The 20,351-nt window shown below is 45.6% G+C and overlaps 1 protein-coding gene across 2 annotated transcripts; it reads right to left on the bottom strand.

The window, feature by feature from the left end:
• Window positions 1-20,280, bottom strand: AAGAB (alpha and gamma adaptin binding protein). Of its 2 annotated transcripts, none has more exons than XM_062000386.1 (10): window positions 20,190-20,280; window positions 12,813-13,003; window positions 11,708-11,804; window positions 10,903-10,992; window positions 8,441-8,524; window positions 4,083-4,165; window positions 3,379-3,469; window positions 2,418-2,522; window positions 2,104-2,153; window positions 1-1,643 (listed from the first exon to the last, which is right to left on the bottom strand). In XM_062000386.1, exons 1-10 carry the CDS (start codon window positions 20,260-20,262, stop codon window positions 1,566-1,568), a joined length of 942 nt encoding a protein of 313 aa, XP_061856370.1. In that variant the 5' UTR covers window positions 20,263-20,280; the 3' UTR covers window positions 1-1,565. The 2 variants fall into 2 exon arrangements, with proteins under 2 accessions (XP_061856370.1, XP_061856368.1); XM_062000384.1 differs by lacking the exon at window positions 20,190-20,280 and adding an exon at window positions 14,383-14,468.
• Window positions 20,281-20,351: the final 71 nt, after the last annotated feature.

Genomic DNA, 20,351 nt, shown 5'->3' with positions numbered 1-20,351 from the left:
TCTATTGTGTAAAGAAGTTCTGCAGCCCAAACCAAGGCTTCTCTTCAGAAGAAAAGACACTCCACAAAAGACAAGTCAGCAGCAAAGTAAACTCTGATTTAAAATACAAGTGCACTGTGGTTTTGGCATGACACACATTTCCCACCAGCCCTCGCTGGACACGGTGCTCAGTGTGTCAGTGAGAGCTGCACCAAAACACCACGGGGCTGAAGGTTCTGGGCTTGTGTGGCCGTGGGACAGGGTGACTCCCTCCTGCCTCACTCCCTCCTGATCAAAGCCTTCAAGGGCTTCTCCTCCTCTGTGCCTACACCAAGAGCTGCCATTCTTCCCAGCCTGTTTCCTACAATACAAATCTCTTCCTATTTATAACAGGCTGAAGAAGTGTGTCCTTCAACTTGGTCATTCTGATTCCTGGCATGAGGCATCATTGATGGGAACCTTAGAATCACAGACTGGTGGAGCTTGGAAGGGACCTTTAGACATCATCCAGTCCAACCCTCTACCAAAGCAGGTCAGGAAATTTAGTGACATGCAAAAAAGAGCCGTTGGGGAAGTTCATTTCCAGCTCCTTCAGACGTGGTGTGGCTGGCCATGCTCTAACATGCTCTTGGGCAAACATGTGCCCTTTTGCAGGAGACATGAGACAGGGCTCAGCCACCTCTCCCCATCCACCAGACTCCATCCACAGCTTACTGCAGCACAGACCCTAAATCTAAGGCCTAAGGATTTTTTTCTGACCCTCAGGACCCTGAAGCCCTGAGAGTTGTACTTGGTGCCTTCAGATGACAAGCCAGGAGATGAGTCTGTAAGGAAGGCATCAGGGGATGGGCTGGGGTGTGCCATCAGCTTTGCTTCTTGGGAGCACAACATAATTGGGCTGCAGAAGGTCTGTGCACTCTGCCAGTCCCTGAGGCCAAGCTCTGCAGAAGGCTTGGGCAGGGAACTTCACCCCTGGAACGGCAGCAAAGAATCCATCTTGCATTTAATCCCAAATTCAGTTTCTAAGAGACACCCAGGGAGTGTGGCACACCTCCTGGCTTGCCAGGGAAGGGCCACATCCTGCCACACAACTGGAAGCCCAGGGGCCATTCTGCACAGCTTTGGCACTCAAGCAGGATGAACCTCACAGCTTGGCAGTGTCCCACAACAGGGCACAAGTCAGCAACTTTCTCTTCAGGGCTCACACCAATCTGTTTTACCTGGTAAGTCAGCTGTAAAGCTACATAAAAACATCCAACAGGCCTACACCTAAAACACTTGAGCTCAGAACTAAGTAGTCACTTAACAGCCACCAGCCATAAGTAGAGAGAGAGAACTGGTAGTAAATTGGTTTATTTAAACTCAAAAGAGGAACCAATGAAGATGTTAATCTGAGAAATGTCAACTAATTCTTATTTTGTCTACCTGCATGCACTGCCTGCCAGGATCCTCAGGGAGAGAACAGATGGGCAGTGGGACAGGAGCACTCTAACCACGAGGTGCTGTGGAATGTGTTACTGCAGCCATGGGGGATCCTCGACTGAAGCCAAGTGGGGCTCTTGGCACCGGGCACAGGGACACACACCTCAGTGCTCTTCATCTGAGGACAGGCCTTCAATTTCATCTCTGTCTCCTCCAATTGCCATCCAGAACGCTTTGGCCACCTGACAATGGAGGAAAGGTAAGAAAGGGAGAGGAATTCCCCACATGTGACTGAAGGTGTTGCTGTTACCATCCGGCAGCAGCCACGTCTAGCAACCCTGTCCCTCGGTACAACACTGATCCTCTCTGGACAGAAGACATTTCAATGCAGAGGTGATACTTTAGAACTCTTGGGAGGTGGATGTGCTATAAACTTGTGCTAATTAAGGCATGATTGAGTGCTGGAGCTGGAGCTTTCCTGCTGACTGAGGCAGGAGCTGCCTCCCAGCCCCATGGCTTCAGACATTTAGAAAGGGGAAAGTTTCTTCTGGTGTTTCACACGTCCAGGGTTGTTGCTCAGTTCTTGGGAGACACCAGCCAGTCATCCCTAGGACTGTGCCCTTTGTTCTTACTACTCAACACAAGAGAAGTAACTATGGCTTAGAAAGGAACCTCCCCCATGTAGCCATTTGGAAGCCTCACCTTCTCGGCGTGCAGCTTCCTTTGCTCGTGAGGTAACGTTGCAGCTTTATCTGTGGAAAAGAACAGGACTTTAGGCTGTCACCTTCAGGAGTGGGCAGGGACAGAACTGCCTGTTGCAGTTGGTTTGAGGGGACAAAGCCTGACAGCAGTCAGCTGAGCAGTATCTCCTGGGCAAATGAATGCACAGATCAACTGCTTGTAAAAACCTTCAGAACAGGAGTTTGTAAAGCCTTCCAACCCCCACAGTGGCTTTTGTGCTTTCCAGCCAGCAGAGCAGGTGACACAGCTCAGCACAGCTCTCCCTGGGACATTACCTTTCATTTCTTTCAGCTTTGAGAAGAGCCTTTCAAAGTTCTCCAGGCCCCCATCTCTTGTGGTGAGGCTGGCTAACTCCTGGATGTCCGTGTCTAACGTGGGGTCTGAAATAAACACACGCAGGGTGGTTGGAGGTAAATGGTGATGTTTTGTCAGCAGCTACAAAAGCCTTTCTGATAAAAGCAATGTTCTAACATCTGCAAATCCCATTTGCACATCCCACCCCCCCCCCGCCTCTGCCCAGGAGAGAAAGAAACATTTAATTGACTGAGTGTTCCTACAGACAACTCAGGGCATCGTTATGGGGGTAATGAAGGTCAATGCACTGCACTGCAAGAGTGCTTGTGAGCCCATCCAACACAGAAGGTTTCTTGCTTATTATAAAATAATGATCTGTCTAGCCACAGAGTAAATGAAAGAGCAATGAGACTATGCTTAGCCCACAGCTGAGAGATCTTCAGATCCCCACATGCAACTTGTAAGAAAGTCCCATCTCCTGGACAGGGCGGTGATTTCAGGGGCCTGTGGCTTCAGCCACTCAGACCTCTCAAGGCTAACCCAGTGGAGTGGGCTTCCTTCCCCTCCTGCTGGGTCAAACTGCCAGCATTTTTCTCTGCAGCCACAAAGCTTGAAGCTTTATTCTTCCAAAGATGTTTCTAGTTAGATACAACACACACACAACACACACACACACACATAACACACACCACACACACAGCAGGAAATGTCTCCAAGCCCAGTCTGAATGTTCCCAGTTGCTAGTGTTGCAGGGGCTCTGTCCTAGCCAAACTTGGGCCATTTATCCAAGATAACCTGAAGTCTAAAACAACTGGCCTCTCCTGGCTCTGGGAAGTGCATTTAAGTTGCACTTGGCATTGAGAAGATGCCAGTGGCCTTCCGGGACCACCCCAGCCAGGGCTACCTGCTCCAGCACATCTGCCAAGCAGGGAAAGGGCTTACCCACAATGTTGTCAACCTGCAGGTTGTTTGTGCTAGCTCCATCTTCTGTGTTCTCTGCATGGGATTCCTCTGCTGCTGCTGCTGGACTGGACTGTCAGGGAAGAAACAGGTATTAGACTATCCAACAATGCACCTAAAGAGCATCATCAGCAAATGAGGTGCTGCCTGTTTCAGCTTCACAACCTTTTATCTGTGTGTTCTGCAAAGCCCCCTGTGCAATGGGTAGGACAGGAAGGTCCTTCTCTGACAGCTTTGTTGGTTTTCAAATAACATCCTCAAGTGGTAGCTTTTGTCTGGCACAAAAAACACAGCTCTTGGATATTAATGGAAAACAATAGCTTTTCATCACCTTTCCTTGTTGACTGGGGCAAACCACTGGCACGTGTGGAAGTCAGTGTGAACCACAGCCAACAATGAGCACACTGTCAGGAGTCTCAGGTAAAAGGGTGAATTCTGAGGCAATGTCCTGGAAAGCAGCCAGGTGGCAGCTCCAAGGGCTTGTCTCAAGAGGGCTTGTACCAAAAATGCAGGTAGATTTTCAGACTTTGGGAATATTCCCTTTGAAATACATTCCAAGAGGCTGTGAAACACTCCTGGAGAAAAGGGGAAACAAAGCAAGGCACCACCACCTCCCCCAAGTGAAGCAATAGGAAAGAGCAACAGGAGACACAGCATGAGCCAAGGAAATAAGAATTACTGTTTACTTCTGCATCTTGGTTCTCTTCTGCCCCAATGCCACAGTTTGCACCTGTTAATGTGCTGAGGAGACCAAAGCCCTGGGGCCTGTCTGAAAACAAGAGAGCTGTTAGTCTGACAGAAGATGCAACATTAGTACCAATCACTGTAGGTGACCTGATGGGATGGAGACTAGTTCAGGGGAGACACCCAGCATCCTGCAAAACTCTGTCAGTGCACTGGAAGAGTTATTTGAAGCAGAAATGTTTCATACTTTAAGCTTTTTTTAAACTACATTAACAATACTTACTGCTGAGTATTAGCAACAGGGGATGGATCACAGAAACAGAATCTCAAGGGCTGGAAGGGACCTGCAAAGCTCATCCAGTGCAACCCCCCTGCCAGAGCAGCACCACCTAGAGCAGGGCACACAGGGACTCATCCAGCTGGGTTGGGATGTCTCCAGAGAAGGAGACTCTGTCCTACTCTCTAAGAGTTCATTCCCCAACGTGTGCTGGCACATGGGGTTGTTCTCTCCCAGCTGCAATACTCAACACTTGCCCTTGTTGAATTTCATTAGGGTTCTCTCTGCCCAACCCTCCAGCCTGTCCAGGGAAGCAGCACAGAGTTTGTGGTTAGATACAGGAGATGCAGCCCAAGCCTTTGCTCACACAGGTGTTGCCTGAATGGCTCCAGCACCACAGCAATGGCAAAGGCAATTTCCAAATAGGTCCTTCACAGAAGTTCCCAGCTGCCAAATCCAACGTTTCCTCCCACTGCAAGATGCTTTGGGCTCCCCACATCTGCCAGCCTCCTGTGGCTTCCAATGGGATTTTCAAATCCAACTTAAAAAACCCCCTCCAAGTGAATTCAAACCTAAAACTGAACAATCACCTGAGACAACTGATGCAGTTGAGATGTTTTACTCTAAGCCATGTTTTCAGCTGGCCTTGCTTCAAGTAGGGAATATCTGCAGTTACACAAGGGAGGGGGTGTTCAGGGGATTTTTCTGAGTACTTTAGTATTTTAGTTAAGTGAAAAAGAAATGTTGTTGTTGTTGTCCTACAAACAGCCAGGAAACAACAGCTTGTGCCAGGAGAAAGATCACTGCTTCAAGAAAAACGTGGTTTAAATTAACATTACACTACTGACTAAGCCTGAGACTCCAACACTGAGCTGATGTCATTCTGAGTGCACTGTCCAGATTTCTTTGCCATTTATACAAAGCCTCTGAAGAGCTGGATGTGTAACTAAAGCTATCAGCTCTCTAGCAAACATGTAAACACGTCTCCATTAGAGAACTGCTAAGACCTCATTTCCTCATCTTCCCTGGGTCCTTGGGCTGATGTGTGTCCTGGCCCAGGCCTCTCCTCCCCTCATGCTTCCCCAGCAGGTATTTGTCTCAACTGGCCCTGTTTCATACAGTGTTCCTGCTTTAACAGATCCCTTGCCAAAGGTTTTGGGAAGAAGTGAATCAGTCTAGCCGAATGAATTGCCTTAGAAACGTTCAGTTGCAAGACATGTGAAAGCCCAGAGAAGTCTGCCAGCTAAATTAAGAGGCAATTGAGTGATAAAAGATTGGGACTGGAAACCCAAAACAAAGTAGCTTCCCCAAGGCTCAGCAGGCTGAGCAAAGAGCTGTCTTTAGAGCAACTATTAGCCAAGTTCTGAGTCATCTGAAGCTAGATTGGACATCAGAGTCCAGAATGTACTTGAGAGAGAACATTCTCACATTGGCAGAAGGGTGGATGGAGTGATCTAATTGTGTACCTCCTTTGTATTCGTGATCAGAGGTCATCCTGCAGGGCAAAATGACAGTGGCTCCATCCCCCTCAGCACCACACACACATAACCTCAGCCAGCATCACTGCAGAGCAACACCCTGGGAAGAACGAACTGGAACCTGCAGCCAGGGTGTCTGAAGATCAGCTGTTTGTTTCTGGCCCTATGGTTAGGGAGGTGGCAGACTAACACTTGGTTGCAGGCACACCCTTGAAAAAGCCTTTCTATAAACTCTTTATTGGATGTAAAAGTAATCTCAACTTGTGGGTGCAATTCAGGAAGTGGGTGATGCCTTACACCACCGTGTTCTCGCAGCATCGAAGCCAAACATTATCTCACTCAACTTTACTGTAAGAGCTGGTGGCTCCATCACGATGGAGCCTCTCCAGCTCCACAGGTACCACTCATCAACAGCTGCAGAGCTCTGCTGTGCCCTGCCCATGCCTTCCAGAGTCGTGGATGCTCATTTCTTAGCAAAACACTCCCCACTGTCTTTATCTCCTCTTCCTCCAGAGCCTGTCTGTAGCTGCCATGTGAGGATCCTCACTTCCAGACAACACTGGAACCACAAAGTCAACCTTCCTTTCTGTTCCAATAGCTGAGTTTAACCAGGCCCCCTCCATTGGGTTAATTCTTTGTAAAGAGAGCCAGGCTAATTGTTGGCCCCACCTCCAGTAACCAGCCTCAGCTGGGACCACTGCAGGGGGTATTTAAGCAGGAAAGTGGCCAACTAGTCTCCTTCAGAGGGCTGTGAGTTGTTTCTCTTGGGGTTCTCTATGTCAGCTAGCTTTACCCTTGAGTGGACACCTAAAGACAAGAGGAGTGCACTACCTTTGAGAGGAGGAAGATGGAAGAGAAAACCACCTGATTCTCACATGAAGAGAGCTCTGAGGCCTAGAGATCCAGTGACTTTATACCACCTACAAAAAGGAGTTATCCTCTAGAAAGACTCAGGTAAGACTGTTTTAGTAAAGGCAACACTGCTTTGTATGCTCACCAAGCTGGTGGTATTCAATGTTTGTAATTCAACTATGCTGTACTTGATACCTATTTTTATGAATTGGTGGGAGAATTAATGTTATGTAATGGCTAGTGGGGATAAAAAATGTTCTTAATAGGTAAATGAATGAAGAGTGATGTTTGGGTTGAGGACAGAAACACCTTAAAATAAGGTGGGTTTAAGGCTTGTGTTTGAAAGAAAGGAATTCCTGTTCTGTCTGTAACATCAACTCCTCTACAGACAGCTCTAAGGCAGGGCTGGAACACTGGCTCTTTGGATGGCTGACTTTAACAGTGCTATGAGCATTGACTGTTACACAACTATCTTACCCACTCTGAAGGCTCATGACTGTGTGGTTTCTAACTGGCCAGCAGTTCCAGGTAACCCAGCAGGAAAGCTAAAGTCTGATTTATAGGTGGAAGCCAGTTTCCAGGATCAGGAGGAAGTTGAAAACAAAAAGCTATGTTAGAAGTTGTAAAGAAGTTTTATTTTAAGTAAAATGAGCTCAGCAGTTTCCCTTTGAAGGCACAGTCAGGCTGCAGCAAGTTCCAAATCTAGCTGACTTCCTGAGGGGTTTGCAGTGACATGCATCAGTGCTGCGTGGTTTCTGTGCTGTGGAGACAGAGAACCAGGATTTTCAAGGAGTCTGACCTTTACAGAACACACTAATGATGCACAGGAATTTCCCCCCCACCAAGAGCTGCACATGTGACTAACTTCTGTTCTTCTGTATCGTGGCATCTCTCACATGCAGGAAATACACTGTGAAAAACCCCATTTTTAGCACCAGCAAGATAACTTTGCACCATCTCAAGTGGCTACCTATCTTTTCCATGAAGTTAGAACCTGCTTTGACCTCATTCTGATGTGGTGCAAGAAATACCCAAAAGGCTCTGTTTAAGAAAAACCACCTCTTGGTTTAGTGATTTTTATCCTAGTTCTGCTGAGTCCCAGTGACCATCTTGCAGTGACAGGAACCAGCAGAAGCTTCTCAGCACTTGAAATGGTTACACAGTGAAAAGACTGAGGAAGGAGAACGGTGGAAATTTGTACATCTGGGAGCAGACAGACATTAGAAGGTTGGGCTGAGCACTCCACAAGAGTTTAATCTTCCTGCTTCCTGCACCAGCTCGTGTTATTAGAAAGGTAATGAAAGGTTTTCAAGTAAATGGAGGTATCTACACTTGTGATAACTCTGGGCTACCCACAGTGTTTCCTTTTCTCATGAGTCTCATCTTAAAGTGATCCTTCCCAAACTCTAACTCTACCTGACAAACAATTACCTGCAGGAAACTACCCTGTTGTTTGCACTGCTTTCACTGGGGTTTCCATGTGCTCAGGTGGGATTTTTTGCAGGGAAGACAGTCCTTGCAATGCACTTAATGTCCTTAATGACTGCTTTCCCAAGTCTCATCTCCATGCTTGCCCTTCTCACCCCTGTTTCCATTTCAAAGGCTTTCCATTTAAGGCTGAAGAGTGCCTTAGTTCTCTGTACCTTAATTGCAGTGGCAGCATGGCTGCTCAGTTTAAACTTTTGCTAAAAACACGAAGCCCTCAAGGTCTGCATCCTCCAGAACTCCTGTGGGAGGAACCCCAGTGACCTACCGCTCTTCATGACCACGTTGGACCACACGTTGGCATTCAAAGCTTGTACAATCCGCTTCACACCCGTGGACTCAGGAAAGTCATCTACAAGAGAAGACAAAGACATTGCACCCCTAATAATTGGATCAAAACCCGTTATGTGCCTGAAAGTAAGAAGGTGTTGAGTGAGAATGCCTGTCCTAGCTTACCACAATCAATGGAAGCTACTGCTTCTGTTAGGAAACACATTTCTTGCCTTGGCTTCAGGAGAGGCCACATCTAAATGAATGCCTTGCTCCTTGAGCCAGGCTCACTGGTATTATGGACTGTGAGCTCTCAGCCCTTTGGAGAGAGATCTAAACTCTGAGTGAGGTTTTGTTAAACCTTTAGTGTGAGGCCTACATTGTTAAGTAACAAGTAAGTGAATTTAATAGTAATAGACAAGTTTGAAGCTGCTGTGAAAAGCAAAGCACCCTCTACCCCAAGACCTCTTAAAATGCTGTATGCCATAAAAGTAGGGTCTAGGATTATTCTTCCTTCATTTAGAAAGTAATGAACTTCAGACAACCATTTAAAAGAAGGTGTGACACTGGTTAAAGATGAAAAGATTGGGGGGTTGGACTAGATGGTGTTTTGAGGTCACTTCCCAGCCTTAAGATTCTGTGACTGTAAAGCTCTCTCTGTGACATCCAACTCCAGATGTTCCAGTAATCCTGTGAATTACACTCACTTGAAAGAATAGGCAAAGTATTATTTGGACTTCAACTTATTTACTGAATAGATCTGACAGCACTTTGCACAAAGTCAGTCTTCCCATTTCCTCAGTTTAGTCAGCTTCCCACGTTTGTGCAGTTCTCACAAAGCAATAGGGGGGGAAAAAACCCCACCAAGGTTTTGGATACAAAAGTGTGATTGTTTACAAATCAAACTCCTGTAGGGTGACTCAGGGACAGGTGCAGTAATTGAAACTGCCTTTAAAAAATAAAGCTGTCTGTGACCCCTTAGATCAAACATTTTGCCCTCTGATACTGCTGTTTGGGGTTTTATCAGAGTCATGATCAAGGGCCTCAGTTTAGGGTTCTTGTCCTTAGAGCAGAAACAACTGACTGACAGGGTAGTTGTAGCAAGAGCTCCAGTTCATTTGGGATGGGTTGACAGAAATGGCATCATTTTTAAACAGATATTGGCCCAGTATTTACTGCATCCATTGTGTCTTTTGTCATTCACACAGCATGTTTATGAGGTAAAGAGTTACTCACTGGAACACATTTCCTCCTAAGCATGAGTCACAGTGAATCAACCACCGTATTAATAATCCAGGAAAGAACATACACCTCAGCACTCCAAAGATTAACACCCTGAGTTATTGCTTGTGTTATTTAAATGGGAAATAGCTGCTTCTTTGCAATAACTACTTAGTGGAAAAATAACTTTGTTTTTTTCTAAGTATTTAATCTTAAAGCACTTCATGAGACAGCCTCAGTCCAAGGGGTAGCCACTTCTGGTTTCCCCAGTTTCTGCACATCAGAAGTGAGTGTATCCCTCCCTCCTTGATTAACAAAGTCCCCAAAAGAAACACACCTTTAAAGACGTGGTGGGAGGAGAAGGCATGACCTTAGCTCCTCAAGATACAACTTTTATTTAGGGGCAGGACCTGTGTTCTAATTTAGGACTTTGGTATAAATGACTTTTGGTGACAGCTGTGTATTTGGTGAACCTGAAACAGAGCAAATGTTAGTGACTAATTCTACTGAAGCCTGGAAATGGAGTCAGTTCTCTGTCTCATTTTGGCTCTACAGAGGTAAGATGTAAACACTTTTTTCTTTGCATCACTGAAATGAGCAGATAAGGCTGATGCTGATAAGGCTGTCAGGAAGTGCACAGTCACTTTTCAAGAGTGGAACATCACACATCACGCTTCTGACTTTGCCTGATGGGTTTTTCAAGTTACAAATACATGGTGAGCCAGTGATTTTGAAACTGGTTTATTTCCTGTGTAACAGTGCCTGCTATGCTAAAATGTGTTTAACAATCTCCTTTGCAGCTGATGTCCCTGTTTGAATAATGTCTATCATCATATGTACAATAGCTCTTAAAGTCTGTCTTAAAAAGACAAAGAGTTTTGCTGCCTTTGTGCATCTCTGTTTCTCATGGTTTAGATTTAGTTTCAAAGTGGAACAGAAATGCTTCTAATCTACCAACACACTCCTAGGATTAGTGCCAGAAAAAGGAGCAGATATTCTTTTTATTTAGGTGCTACACAAACAGCAGCTGTATTTGGGAGGAGACAAATGGAATTTCTTGGAGGAAATAATCACCTCCTCCTCCTGACCTTTTATAGCCGACACTACTAAGCCTCACCAACTGGGAGCATTCCATGCTGTAATCATGTTGCACATAGAAGTTATGCCCCTTGCAATTGTTCAGAAGATATTTTGGTGTGCTTTTCACGTTAAAAATGAAAACAGAAATAGCAGTCCTACCATCTTCATCAGGCAGTTCCTCAGGGTTGAGTTCTACCAGTTCAAAGCCATGCTTGATGCACCATTCTTGAGCTTTCTGTCTGTTAACACCTAGAGTTGGGAAACAGGAATGCATACTAAACATACATATTTGAGACTAGCACCAGAAGTTGAATCTCTAGCTACATTTTATTCTCTCAAAGTTGTTTGCTTACTCTCAACTGCATGGGGTAAAAAGTATATAGTAGCTGGCATGAGTCCTCCATTCACTTGGAATTTGATTCCAAAAGCTCCAGAGTTAAACAACCAGATGGCTTTGCAGGCCCTTCAAGGGAAAGAAGTGAAGTGCCACAGTGAATGAAGACTTCTATTAGCTCTAGGTTTGAATGTGAGTTAAGTGTCAGGGATAAATGTGTACCTCACAGCTTGCTGTTGTATTGCATACACTAATCTAGAGGCAAAGCAAACGTGCATTTAATGTCCACATGGTTAGAAAAGAGGAATGTATTTTGCACTGTAGTTAAGCAACCAGCAGTCAGGCTCATTCTTCACCAGTAACAAAATGTGGTTTTAATTACCTTGCAGTGCATGTAGGTGTACTAAGAATGGGATACACAAAGCTCTTTTTAAGCTAGCTTGTAAAACCACAACTAGCTTAAGGCTTCTGTTCCTGGTCACAAGGAGAACCTAGCTCTTCTCAACCAAATCTCAAGCCCAGCCTCAAACAGCTATTTTGAGAAATGACTGTGCTGATTTAACTAGAAAAGAAAGTATTATGCAAGGTTAATAACTCTAAGTCAGTTTGGAACTTCTTTGGGTTTCGTACCATTTTCAGATACTCTGCTACAAACCAGGATCATGACTTCTGGTAACCACTCTTCTGTCAGGGGAAGCCATTCCGACACGCTGTCAAGTCCAGATTTCTAAAGGGAAGATGAAAGGGTTCTTTAGAATACATCCTCAAATACCTTAGTTTCAAAACTAGTTTTAAATCATTAATAGTGTTAGAATGAAATGGAGTAAGGAAATATGCTAGGCTGCATACCAAGTATGTTTAAGACTCTTGTGTTCTAATCAGAGAAGCTGACTTGCAATCTCCTGGCTCTTGACTGACTTTACTGATGAGTTTATCCTTCCTGCCTTGGTCTTCCCTTTCATGACTCATTAATTATGCAATCCTGGTGTAGATTAGGAAGATTTTTACTTCAGGCTAATCATGAGTATTTCATTTTAAGCTTATCTTGGGGCTCAATGTGCAGTTACTCCATCTCCCACACTGAAGTGGATGTTATGGGGGCTGGTGAACTACTCCCATTGCTCTAGTTGACTCTGAGGCAGCCCTGAGATGTCTGGTTAAAGGTATCTTTGCAGAATGTGTGGTATGCACCTCTTCCCATCTGTGGTGAAAAATAACTCCTTATTTAGCATAAACTTTTTGGCTCAGAACCTTTTTGGCATTTGCTAAAGCCCTGTTTTCACTGCTCACACTTTAGCAGGACCCACTTCAAGTAAAATGATGGTACTGGAGGATACAAGTAGCTCCCTCATTCTTGGCTATCCTGAAGCAGCCTTAACTCCTAACTGATGCTAGTTCAGGAAAGCTGGAGGAGCACTTGCCTAACTTAATGGCATATTTGCATCTTGAAAACTTCTCTTCCAGCTAGAGTATAATAGGGAAAGGTAAGGAAACTGCTTCCACTGTTATCAGGCATAACTTAATGTTGATCTACTGACCATTAATAAAACAGCCTAAAAGGAATGGATGGCACAAGAGAAAGAATCACAGCATGGTGGGGGTTGGAAGGGACCTTTAGAGATCTAGTCCAACCTCCCTGCAGAAGCAGGTTCACCTAGATCATCTACTGTTATCACTGTAATAGGGCAGCTGTATCACACAGACAAAGCAATACAGTGAAGCAGGAGAGTCTTACAATTGTGCTGTCAAAGTACACAATGAAGGCTTGCACGGATTCAGCGATATCTCCAGTAACAAGAAAGGTGTCTGGTACTACACAGAGGTGAATATCTGCAGAATAGTATTTATTATCTATTGTCCATGGGTAAAAATTCACTCTTCCACTTGTAGTTGCCCCCACAGTTAGGTCATCTCTCCCTGTGATACCTGTGTAAAAGAAAATGAATGACAGATGTTAAAAGCAGCATCAAGAAAAGCTGTCTGGGGCAGCTCAGTGCAATGGCAACACAGAGGCTGCTTTACATACTGTGCTAAAACAGGATATATTTAAGACCTTTAAAAATTCCAACTCAATTTGTTACTCTTGGAGTTTCTGATTTAGCTCATCTTCAGCTTTCAAAATAAAGTATGGTACAGAAGCTTGTCAGAAAGCAAGCCTTCTTTTTTCCTGGAAATGCCTTTAAAGTGTTAGCCTCAAACTCACAACCTGTAAACAGGCTATAGGGAGAAAATACCTAGACTTTATTACAGCAGAGCCAAACCTTGCATGTTTGTTCAGATGTAAAGAACTGTTTGACTGTGACCAAAACCCAAAGGTAACTAATGAGAAAACAAACTAAGTTACTACAATTCAGTTGTAATTCCCATTAAATTCCATGTAGGAGTTCAACAATTAAAATCCAAGGCAGTGCTTTGAGAATGTGATGCTAGAGAAGTGTCCTTCCTGTGCACAACCTCCATGGTGCACACTCATAGCATGACAGCCACCTGCTGGAGCTGAGTTATAGTTTGGAGCAGAACACCTCATCTACACCTTGCTGGAAATACTTTGTTCAAGCCTGACAAACTTAAGGACACTTTAAAACACAGGGTGATGTTTTATAACGTTGACTGAGTCATCTAGAATTTCATTCAGCCTGGGGGAGGCTGAGGGGAGACAGGAGCACTCTGCAAATCCCTCACAGGAGGCTGGAGCGAGGTGGGGGTTGGTCTCTTCTCCTCAGTAATGAATGACAGGACAAGAGGAAACGGCCTCAAGTTGCACCAGGGGAGGTTTAGACTGGAGCTGAGGAAGAACTTTTTCCCCCATCCCAAGCTGCCCAGGGAGGTGGGGGAGTCCCCAACCCTGGGGGGATCCCATCTGCATGTCCAAAATACAGCTGCCTTCTTCCACAATTATCTGTTGCCTAGCTTTTCAAATGCAGGCATAGTCTTCATGTTCTGCCCTGGAAATGAGATGTTTTGTTCCACATAAAATATACCATACAGTTCCCTTCACCAGTATTTTGACAGTTAAATAACTAGACAAAAATCAGTTCTAAGCAGACAATTGCAGGTCAGTGCCACAAGAGCTGGGAATGAAGGAGCCAGCAGAAATTACTGAAACTCATAAAATTAGCAATAAGACTTAGAAAGCCAGAGGGAAGAAAACAAGGTGAGGAAAGGAAGTCAGTTCAAAAGTCACTTGAGTGAAGTTAGTCACCCTAGCAAGAACACAAAAGGAAAGAGCTTCTTACAAGGGCTTTCTCAATAGCTGATATGAAAGAACTTTCACATCTTGCTTTGTAACTGATGTTTTTCCTTACCAAAGAGTTCATGGCCAAATTCAAGCCTCAAAGCATTGCTAGAAGAATGAGGATGTGTCCCATTTCCTATTGTATGCTCCTTGTTCCTGTATTTCAAGCAGATTTCTTTCATCCCATTGTGCTTCTGGTTACCCATCCTTCATCCAAAGAGATTTTGCCAGTCCCTTGTGAAACTTCTCCCCCAGTAAAAATGGCTGTTGCACATTAAACTCCGAGGACTGCAGGAACTTTCTGAAAGGATTCAGACTTGCTGATTACTCATGGAAGGAAACTAAATGCAGTTTCGGGGGCCTTGTGAATAGTTCTCTTCCACAAAAGTCATTTAGACCAATTAAGTTTTGGCCTTTAGAGTAAAAAACAGCAGAGACCACAGAACCCAGACTGAGTTGTCAAGGATATATTCCATGTTGGAACTGGTTTCAAGGATTACATTTGCCACCTCTGGATTCCAAGAATTTCTTTCCAAGACAGCTTTTTAATGAAAAAAGTCAACCCAGAGAAGTGTTACATCTCATTTTAGAGACTATCCATCAGGATAAACAGCGCTAAGTTTTATTTGGATACAGAAGAAACGTCTGGAAAATCCTTCTGGCAAAAGGAGGTGGTTTTGTCAAACTTATCTCTAGTGAGTTACTCATTTTTAAATTTAAACTCTGCAGCCATTGAAAGTGTCAGTGGTTTGCCATCCAAAGAGCCTGGAAAACCAACTGAGTCACTCTTTGACCACAACAGTAGGCTGGCCTACAGGGCTGACTTAATTAGCTTGCCTTTTCATAGAACAGAAGTGACTTGTTTGGATGACAGGGGATGCAAATGGACTCCAAATGCATCACCATGAAAGTACAAAAACCATGCATGGAAAAGTTCATGCCACAAAAGAACACTGCTTAGTGTCCTTCAAAAACATGGTTTCCAGTTCAAGGTCCTCCAAGAAAAGCTACAACTAGCGATGCTGGACGTGTTTGAAATGATTTTGACAATCATACCAATAATTGCTGAATGCTGATGAAGACATCCCACATTTGTGCCCTGCACTTCTGTATAAAAGCACTTTGAAGCGAGCAACAAAAGAGTCATCTACAGGGAGTTGTTTGAGGGAAAGGGCCAAACAGACCATTCCTGAGGCAGCCTGAGGTCGTTACCTCCTGCACACCCTCTGGAGCCCCTGTACTAACACCCACCTACACAAACATCACCCCTGTTTGTTGGACATGGACAGTTACCTCCAGTTATCCCTGTTCATGACTCACTTTGCCCACTTTCTGTCAGAAAACCATTGAAGAACACAACAGCAACTGTCACACAAGACCAGTTCATGGCTCAAGCCAGTAGCTGCTGGTGACTGATACCATAATGCTCAATGAACTTTCAAACTCTCTGGAATCTCTCCAGAGGAAGAGGATGTTTTACTTCCAGGCAGTCAGTCAGCAGCTTCTGTTTTGTCAGCTAATTCATGAGTTGTGTCCCTTTTTCACTCACAGGTATCTCAATTTGTAGGTAATTTGGACAAAGTTCTGACTAATAGTTGTAGAAATGAATTTTGGCTCTCTATTTACATAATGTTTGCTCACTTTTGGGGATTTGGACTTGCCTTTTAATGTCATGAACCTGCATATAGGCAAGGTAAATTAAACAAGGGTTCAAAAGACAAGGAAGAGAGAACACTGCCAAACTGTAAAACCCAGCATTCATTCCCTTTTTGGGACAGAGGCTCTGTAAGGGAGCAAATTCTTTTTCAAAGGGAGAACTGTAGATCAGAAATAACTTACCAGGAAAGAGCTAGAGAATAATCAAAGAATTGGATGCAGATCTCTTGCAGCTTGCAGCAGGGTTCCCTCTTCTCTAATAACCAACTGATATTTAAGCACTTCTACTATTGTCTGTGTGTATGTTGTCAGAATCATTACAAACTCCTCTTTGCCTCTTCTTTTTTCCCCAAAGGGATTAAGGTATTGATCACTCTTCCTAGTGTTCTTCAGCTAGAATACATGCTCTCAAATGATAATGCTGTTTTCTATCATGCCCTAAATGATTCCCAGGTCCTCTTGGTAGGTACACCAAGTAGTTCTCACATTCTGGGCCTTGAGAGCCACCTGGTGGAATACACCATAAAAAATACTCCTGCAAATCACACGAGGACTAAAAACAACTCAAATGTGTTGGGGAGAGGAGTTGTAAACAGTCCAAAAAAAAGGAGGAAAATAAATCACATCAGAGTATTTATCTGTTCACCAGCGTTTTTAAAAACTAAAGCAATTTTATTTGCCCTTCTAATTTGTGCTAACTAGATCTAAAAGAGCCAATCCTATGCATTTTAAAAAGCTTTGCTTTGCCACAGTGTGTTATGAAATGAAACATTTGGGCTATCCCACAAACTTGAAAGAATAAAAATGTACCTAGCAAATGTACCATAATGTTCTTCTCATCCTCAAGGCATTTCAGGATGAAAACACAGGCCAAAAGTCTTGTTGTCAACCTGGAAAGGTGTGGCAGGCAGCAGGAGAAATGGGTTCTTGTACACCCCCTAACAGTGACTTCTTTCTACTTATGAAAGAGCTTTGCCTAGAAGGAGCAATGCCAGGGAGATGCAGCAGCACAGCAGCACAAGCAGTGACAACAGCAATAAGAGCTTTGTTTCATGCTTCTGTTAGAGACTCAAAACCCAACTGTGACCTGGATCCCACCAACCAACCCAGGACATGTAGCAGCATATTAAGCACATGTACTGGATCTCAAACACTGGGCTGTCTCAGAGGTGCTAATGTAATGGTATGGATCTCAGCACTGAGACCTAGACCATCATTAAAGACTTTAATCTGCTGTGATGCTTTCAAGCTGCAACGTTTTGTTTCAACCCACCAAAACCTTTCAGCCCAGCTGCCTTGTCCTTATCAGTATGTCCTTTGATGTATCACAGTGCTTGTTCTGCTTATGTTCTTGGATCTGATGTAATTTCACTTGTTATACGAAGCAGGAACTTAAAACTGTCTCTGTGTTTATTTTAGTAAATGGTTGTGTTTCTTTCAGGAAGATTTTTGACTTCTTCTGGAAGCAACATCATTGGAGGACACACACAGAAGACTCCATTTTGGTACTAGAAAACAGTGCAAGCCTAGACATTTCAAAGTGAGTACTACTTAAAACAACCCTGAAGTTAAGCTTTAAGACCTTCTCAGCTTCAATAGCATTTCTGTGAAGCGTTTTTCTTCATTTCCTTTCCTTTTCTACTTGTTTAATTTCACTATGAGAAATAATCAAAGGGAAACTACAGGAACCTTGGCCAATTCCTTCCAAGTCACACCTTCCACACAAAGCAGCAACTAAGATTTCAGAGGAACTTACTGTTCTTCTGTATGGGATCCCCTTAAATAAATCACCATCAACCCAGTTGCTTTAACACAGGAACCCTTTGACTGCAGACTCTGTACTGCCACTCTTCTTGCAGAATGTAGTTTAGTGAGATGCAGGCAGCCAGACCCTGGGTGCTTTATCAGGCTCCTAGGTAAGATCTCACCTAAATAGCCAAAACCAAAATCCAGAAAAAGATCTTGGTGGTTTTGCTGCTGCAGTTTGTTAGTACAGCCTTGCTTTTTAGGGAAGTGTCACCAGCAGTTTGATGTGTGTACTACAATGTATAACTTATCAAGATCTAAGCAGCTTCTCCCTGGAATCCCCCTGACTTTAGAATTACTAAAAACTCCACCAAAGCTATCTTTACTATCACAGAATGGTGAGGGTTGGAAGGGACCTCTCAAGATGTAGTCCAACCTCCCCTGCTAAAGCAAGTCCACCTAGGTCAGGGGCACAGGAATGTGCCCAGGCAGGTATTGAAAACCTTCAGAGGAGGAGCCTCCACACCCTCCCTGGGCAGCCTGGGCCAGGGCTCCCTCACCCTTACAGGAAAATAGTTTTCATAGAATCATTTCAGCTGGAAGAGACCTTTAAGCTCATCCAGTCCAACCCTATCACCCACCAACCCATTGCCCTCAGTGCAACATCCATCTCTGAAACCCCTCCAGGGACAGTGACTCCAGCAGCTCCCTGGGCAGCTGTTCCGATGCCTGACAACCCTGGCAGCAAAGAAATTCCTCCTCACATCCAGCCTGAACCTCCCCTGGTGCAACTTGAAGCCGTTTCCTCTTGTTCTATTGCTTGTTACTGGGGAGAACAGACCCACCCCAGCCTGGCTACAGCTTCAGGTAGTTGTAGAGAGTGAGGTCTCCCCTGAGCTCAGGGAGCATCTCACGTTCCCTTTTTCAGGCCATAGAAAGGGGAACTGGGTTCCAAGAAAACCACTTCCTAGAGAATGAATTGTATGTATTTGATACAGAGTAAGTGTAATCTACAGTTCTAATAACTGCAGAAAGGAAGAATTTTTTAGCTTTCCCTCATTTGTCCCTCAATGGGACAGCAAATGGTCTAATGCATGAAAACAAGTCTAAAGCAGGAGTTCAGAGCCAGCAGGGACTTCAGAAATTCTACTGTCCTTAAGGTCCAAGATAGACTGTTCACTTCTTAAATGAAAAGAAGAAACCAGGGGGACATTATTTTGTCTGCTTTTGTTTTCCCCTTATTGATACTCTTGAGCCACTCTGGTTGCTCTGGTGTCCCCCCTCTCATCCCAGGGACCATCTGGGCCACTGACATGTCACAGCAAACAAGGTCATTTTTACACTGTAGATGTGAATGACCAGCCTGGCCAGCAGCAAACCCCATGGTGCCATGAATGACCAGCCTGGCCAGCAGCAAAGCCCATGGTGCCATGAATGACCAGCCTGGCCAGCAGCAAAGCCCATGGTGCAATGAATGACCAGCCTGGCCAGAAGTAAAGCCCATGGTGCCATGAATGACCAGCCTGGCCAGAAGTAAAGCCCATGGTGCCATGAATGACCAGCCTGGCCAGATATGAAGCCCATGGTGCCATGAATGACCAGGCTGGCCAGCAGCAAAGCCCATGGTGCCATGAATGACCAGGCTGGCCAGCAGCAAAGCCCATGGTGCCATGAATGACCAGCCTGGCTAGCAGCAAAGCCCATGGTGCCATGAATGACCAGCCTGGCCAGACATGAAGCCCATGGTGCCATGAATGACCAGCCTGGCCAGCAGCAAAGCCCATGGTGCCATGAATGACCAGCCTGGCCAGCAGCAAAGCCCGTGGTGCCATGAATGACCAGCCTGGCCAGCAGCAAAGCCCGTGGTGCCATGAATGACCAGCCAGGCCAGCCACGAAGCCCATGGTGCCATGAATGACCAGCCAGGCCAGCCATGAAGCCCATGGTCCCATGAATCTGTTTTTCATTTGTTATTGAAGAAAGTATGATTTTTATTCAGTCTCAAAACAACTCTATTTTGTCCAGGTATAACTTACGACCATCTAGTCACACTTAAGACGGGGTAAGTGGCCAGTGGGTATCCACACGGTGGGCTGTGGGGCTGCGTCGTTTTTCACTCCTGCGGGCTGTGGCGGTGTGACAGCTGCTGCTGGCTGTCGGGGGTACAGAACGCACAATGCGCGGCTCTACACCGGCTCTCTTAAATAGCTTATTGCCTGACGGAAAGGCAGGAGGCCCTTGCTGCCCTCCTCGAGGGCTGGTGGCTCGCTGTGGCCGGGGACGGGCGAGGGGCCGCCTGGGCAGGGCTCGGCTGCTGTGGGGAGGGGGCGTGAGAGGAGGGAGCAGCCGCCCCTCGAGGCAATCCCGAGGGCCCGGGGTGAGGAGCTGCCAGGCCGCGACCTGCAGCTGCGGGGAGGCCGGGACCCCGCGGCTGCGCCCGCTCGGGCCCCGCGGAGCGCCGAGGCCACGACTCACGTTTGACGAGCTCCTCGGCCGCGAAGCCGGCGGCGCAGCTGGTCACCAGCGCGAAGGGCCCCGCCGCCGCCATGGCGCCGCCGCCGCGCCCCTTCCGGCCCCGCCGCTTCCACCCGCCTGCGGGGGGGAGTGGGGAAGGCGGCGAGCCCTTCCAGGGAGGGG

Source organism: Colius striatus, chromosome 7 (assembly GCF_028858725.1).
Source record: "Colius striatus isolate bColStr4 chromosome 7, bColStr4.1.hap1, whole genome shotgun sequence".
Lineage (NCBI taxonomy): Eukaryota > Metazoa > Chordata > Aves > Coliiformes > Coliidae > Colius > Colius striatus.
This window is presented reverse-complemented; position numbering and strand designations above follow the sequence as displayed.

Bases quoted from the DNA above. Each gene is read 5' to 3' on its own strand.
- AAGAB (XM_062000386.1), bottom strand. From the start codon at position 20,262: ATGGCGGCGGCGGGGCCCTTCGCGCTGGTGACCAGCTGCGCCGCCGGC. The intron at 4,166-8,440 runs GTAGGTCACTGG...TCTTGTTTTCAG, and splicing joins CAACGTGGTCATGAAGAGCG to ACAGGCCCCAGGGCTTTGGT. The intron at 2,523-3,378 runs GTAAGCCCTTTC...TGTTTATTTCAG, and splicing joins GCAGGTTGACAACATTGTGG to ACCCCACGTTAGACACGGAC.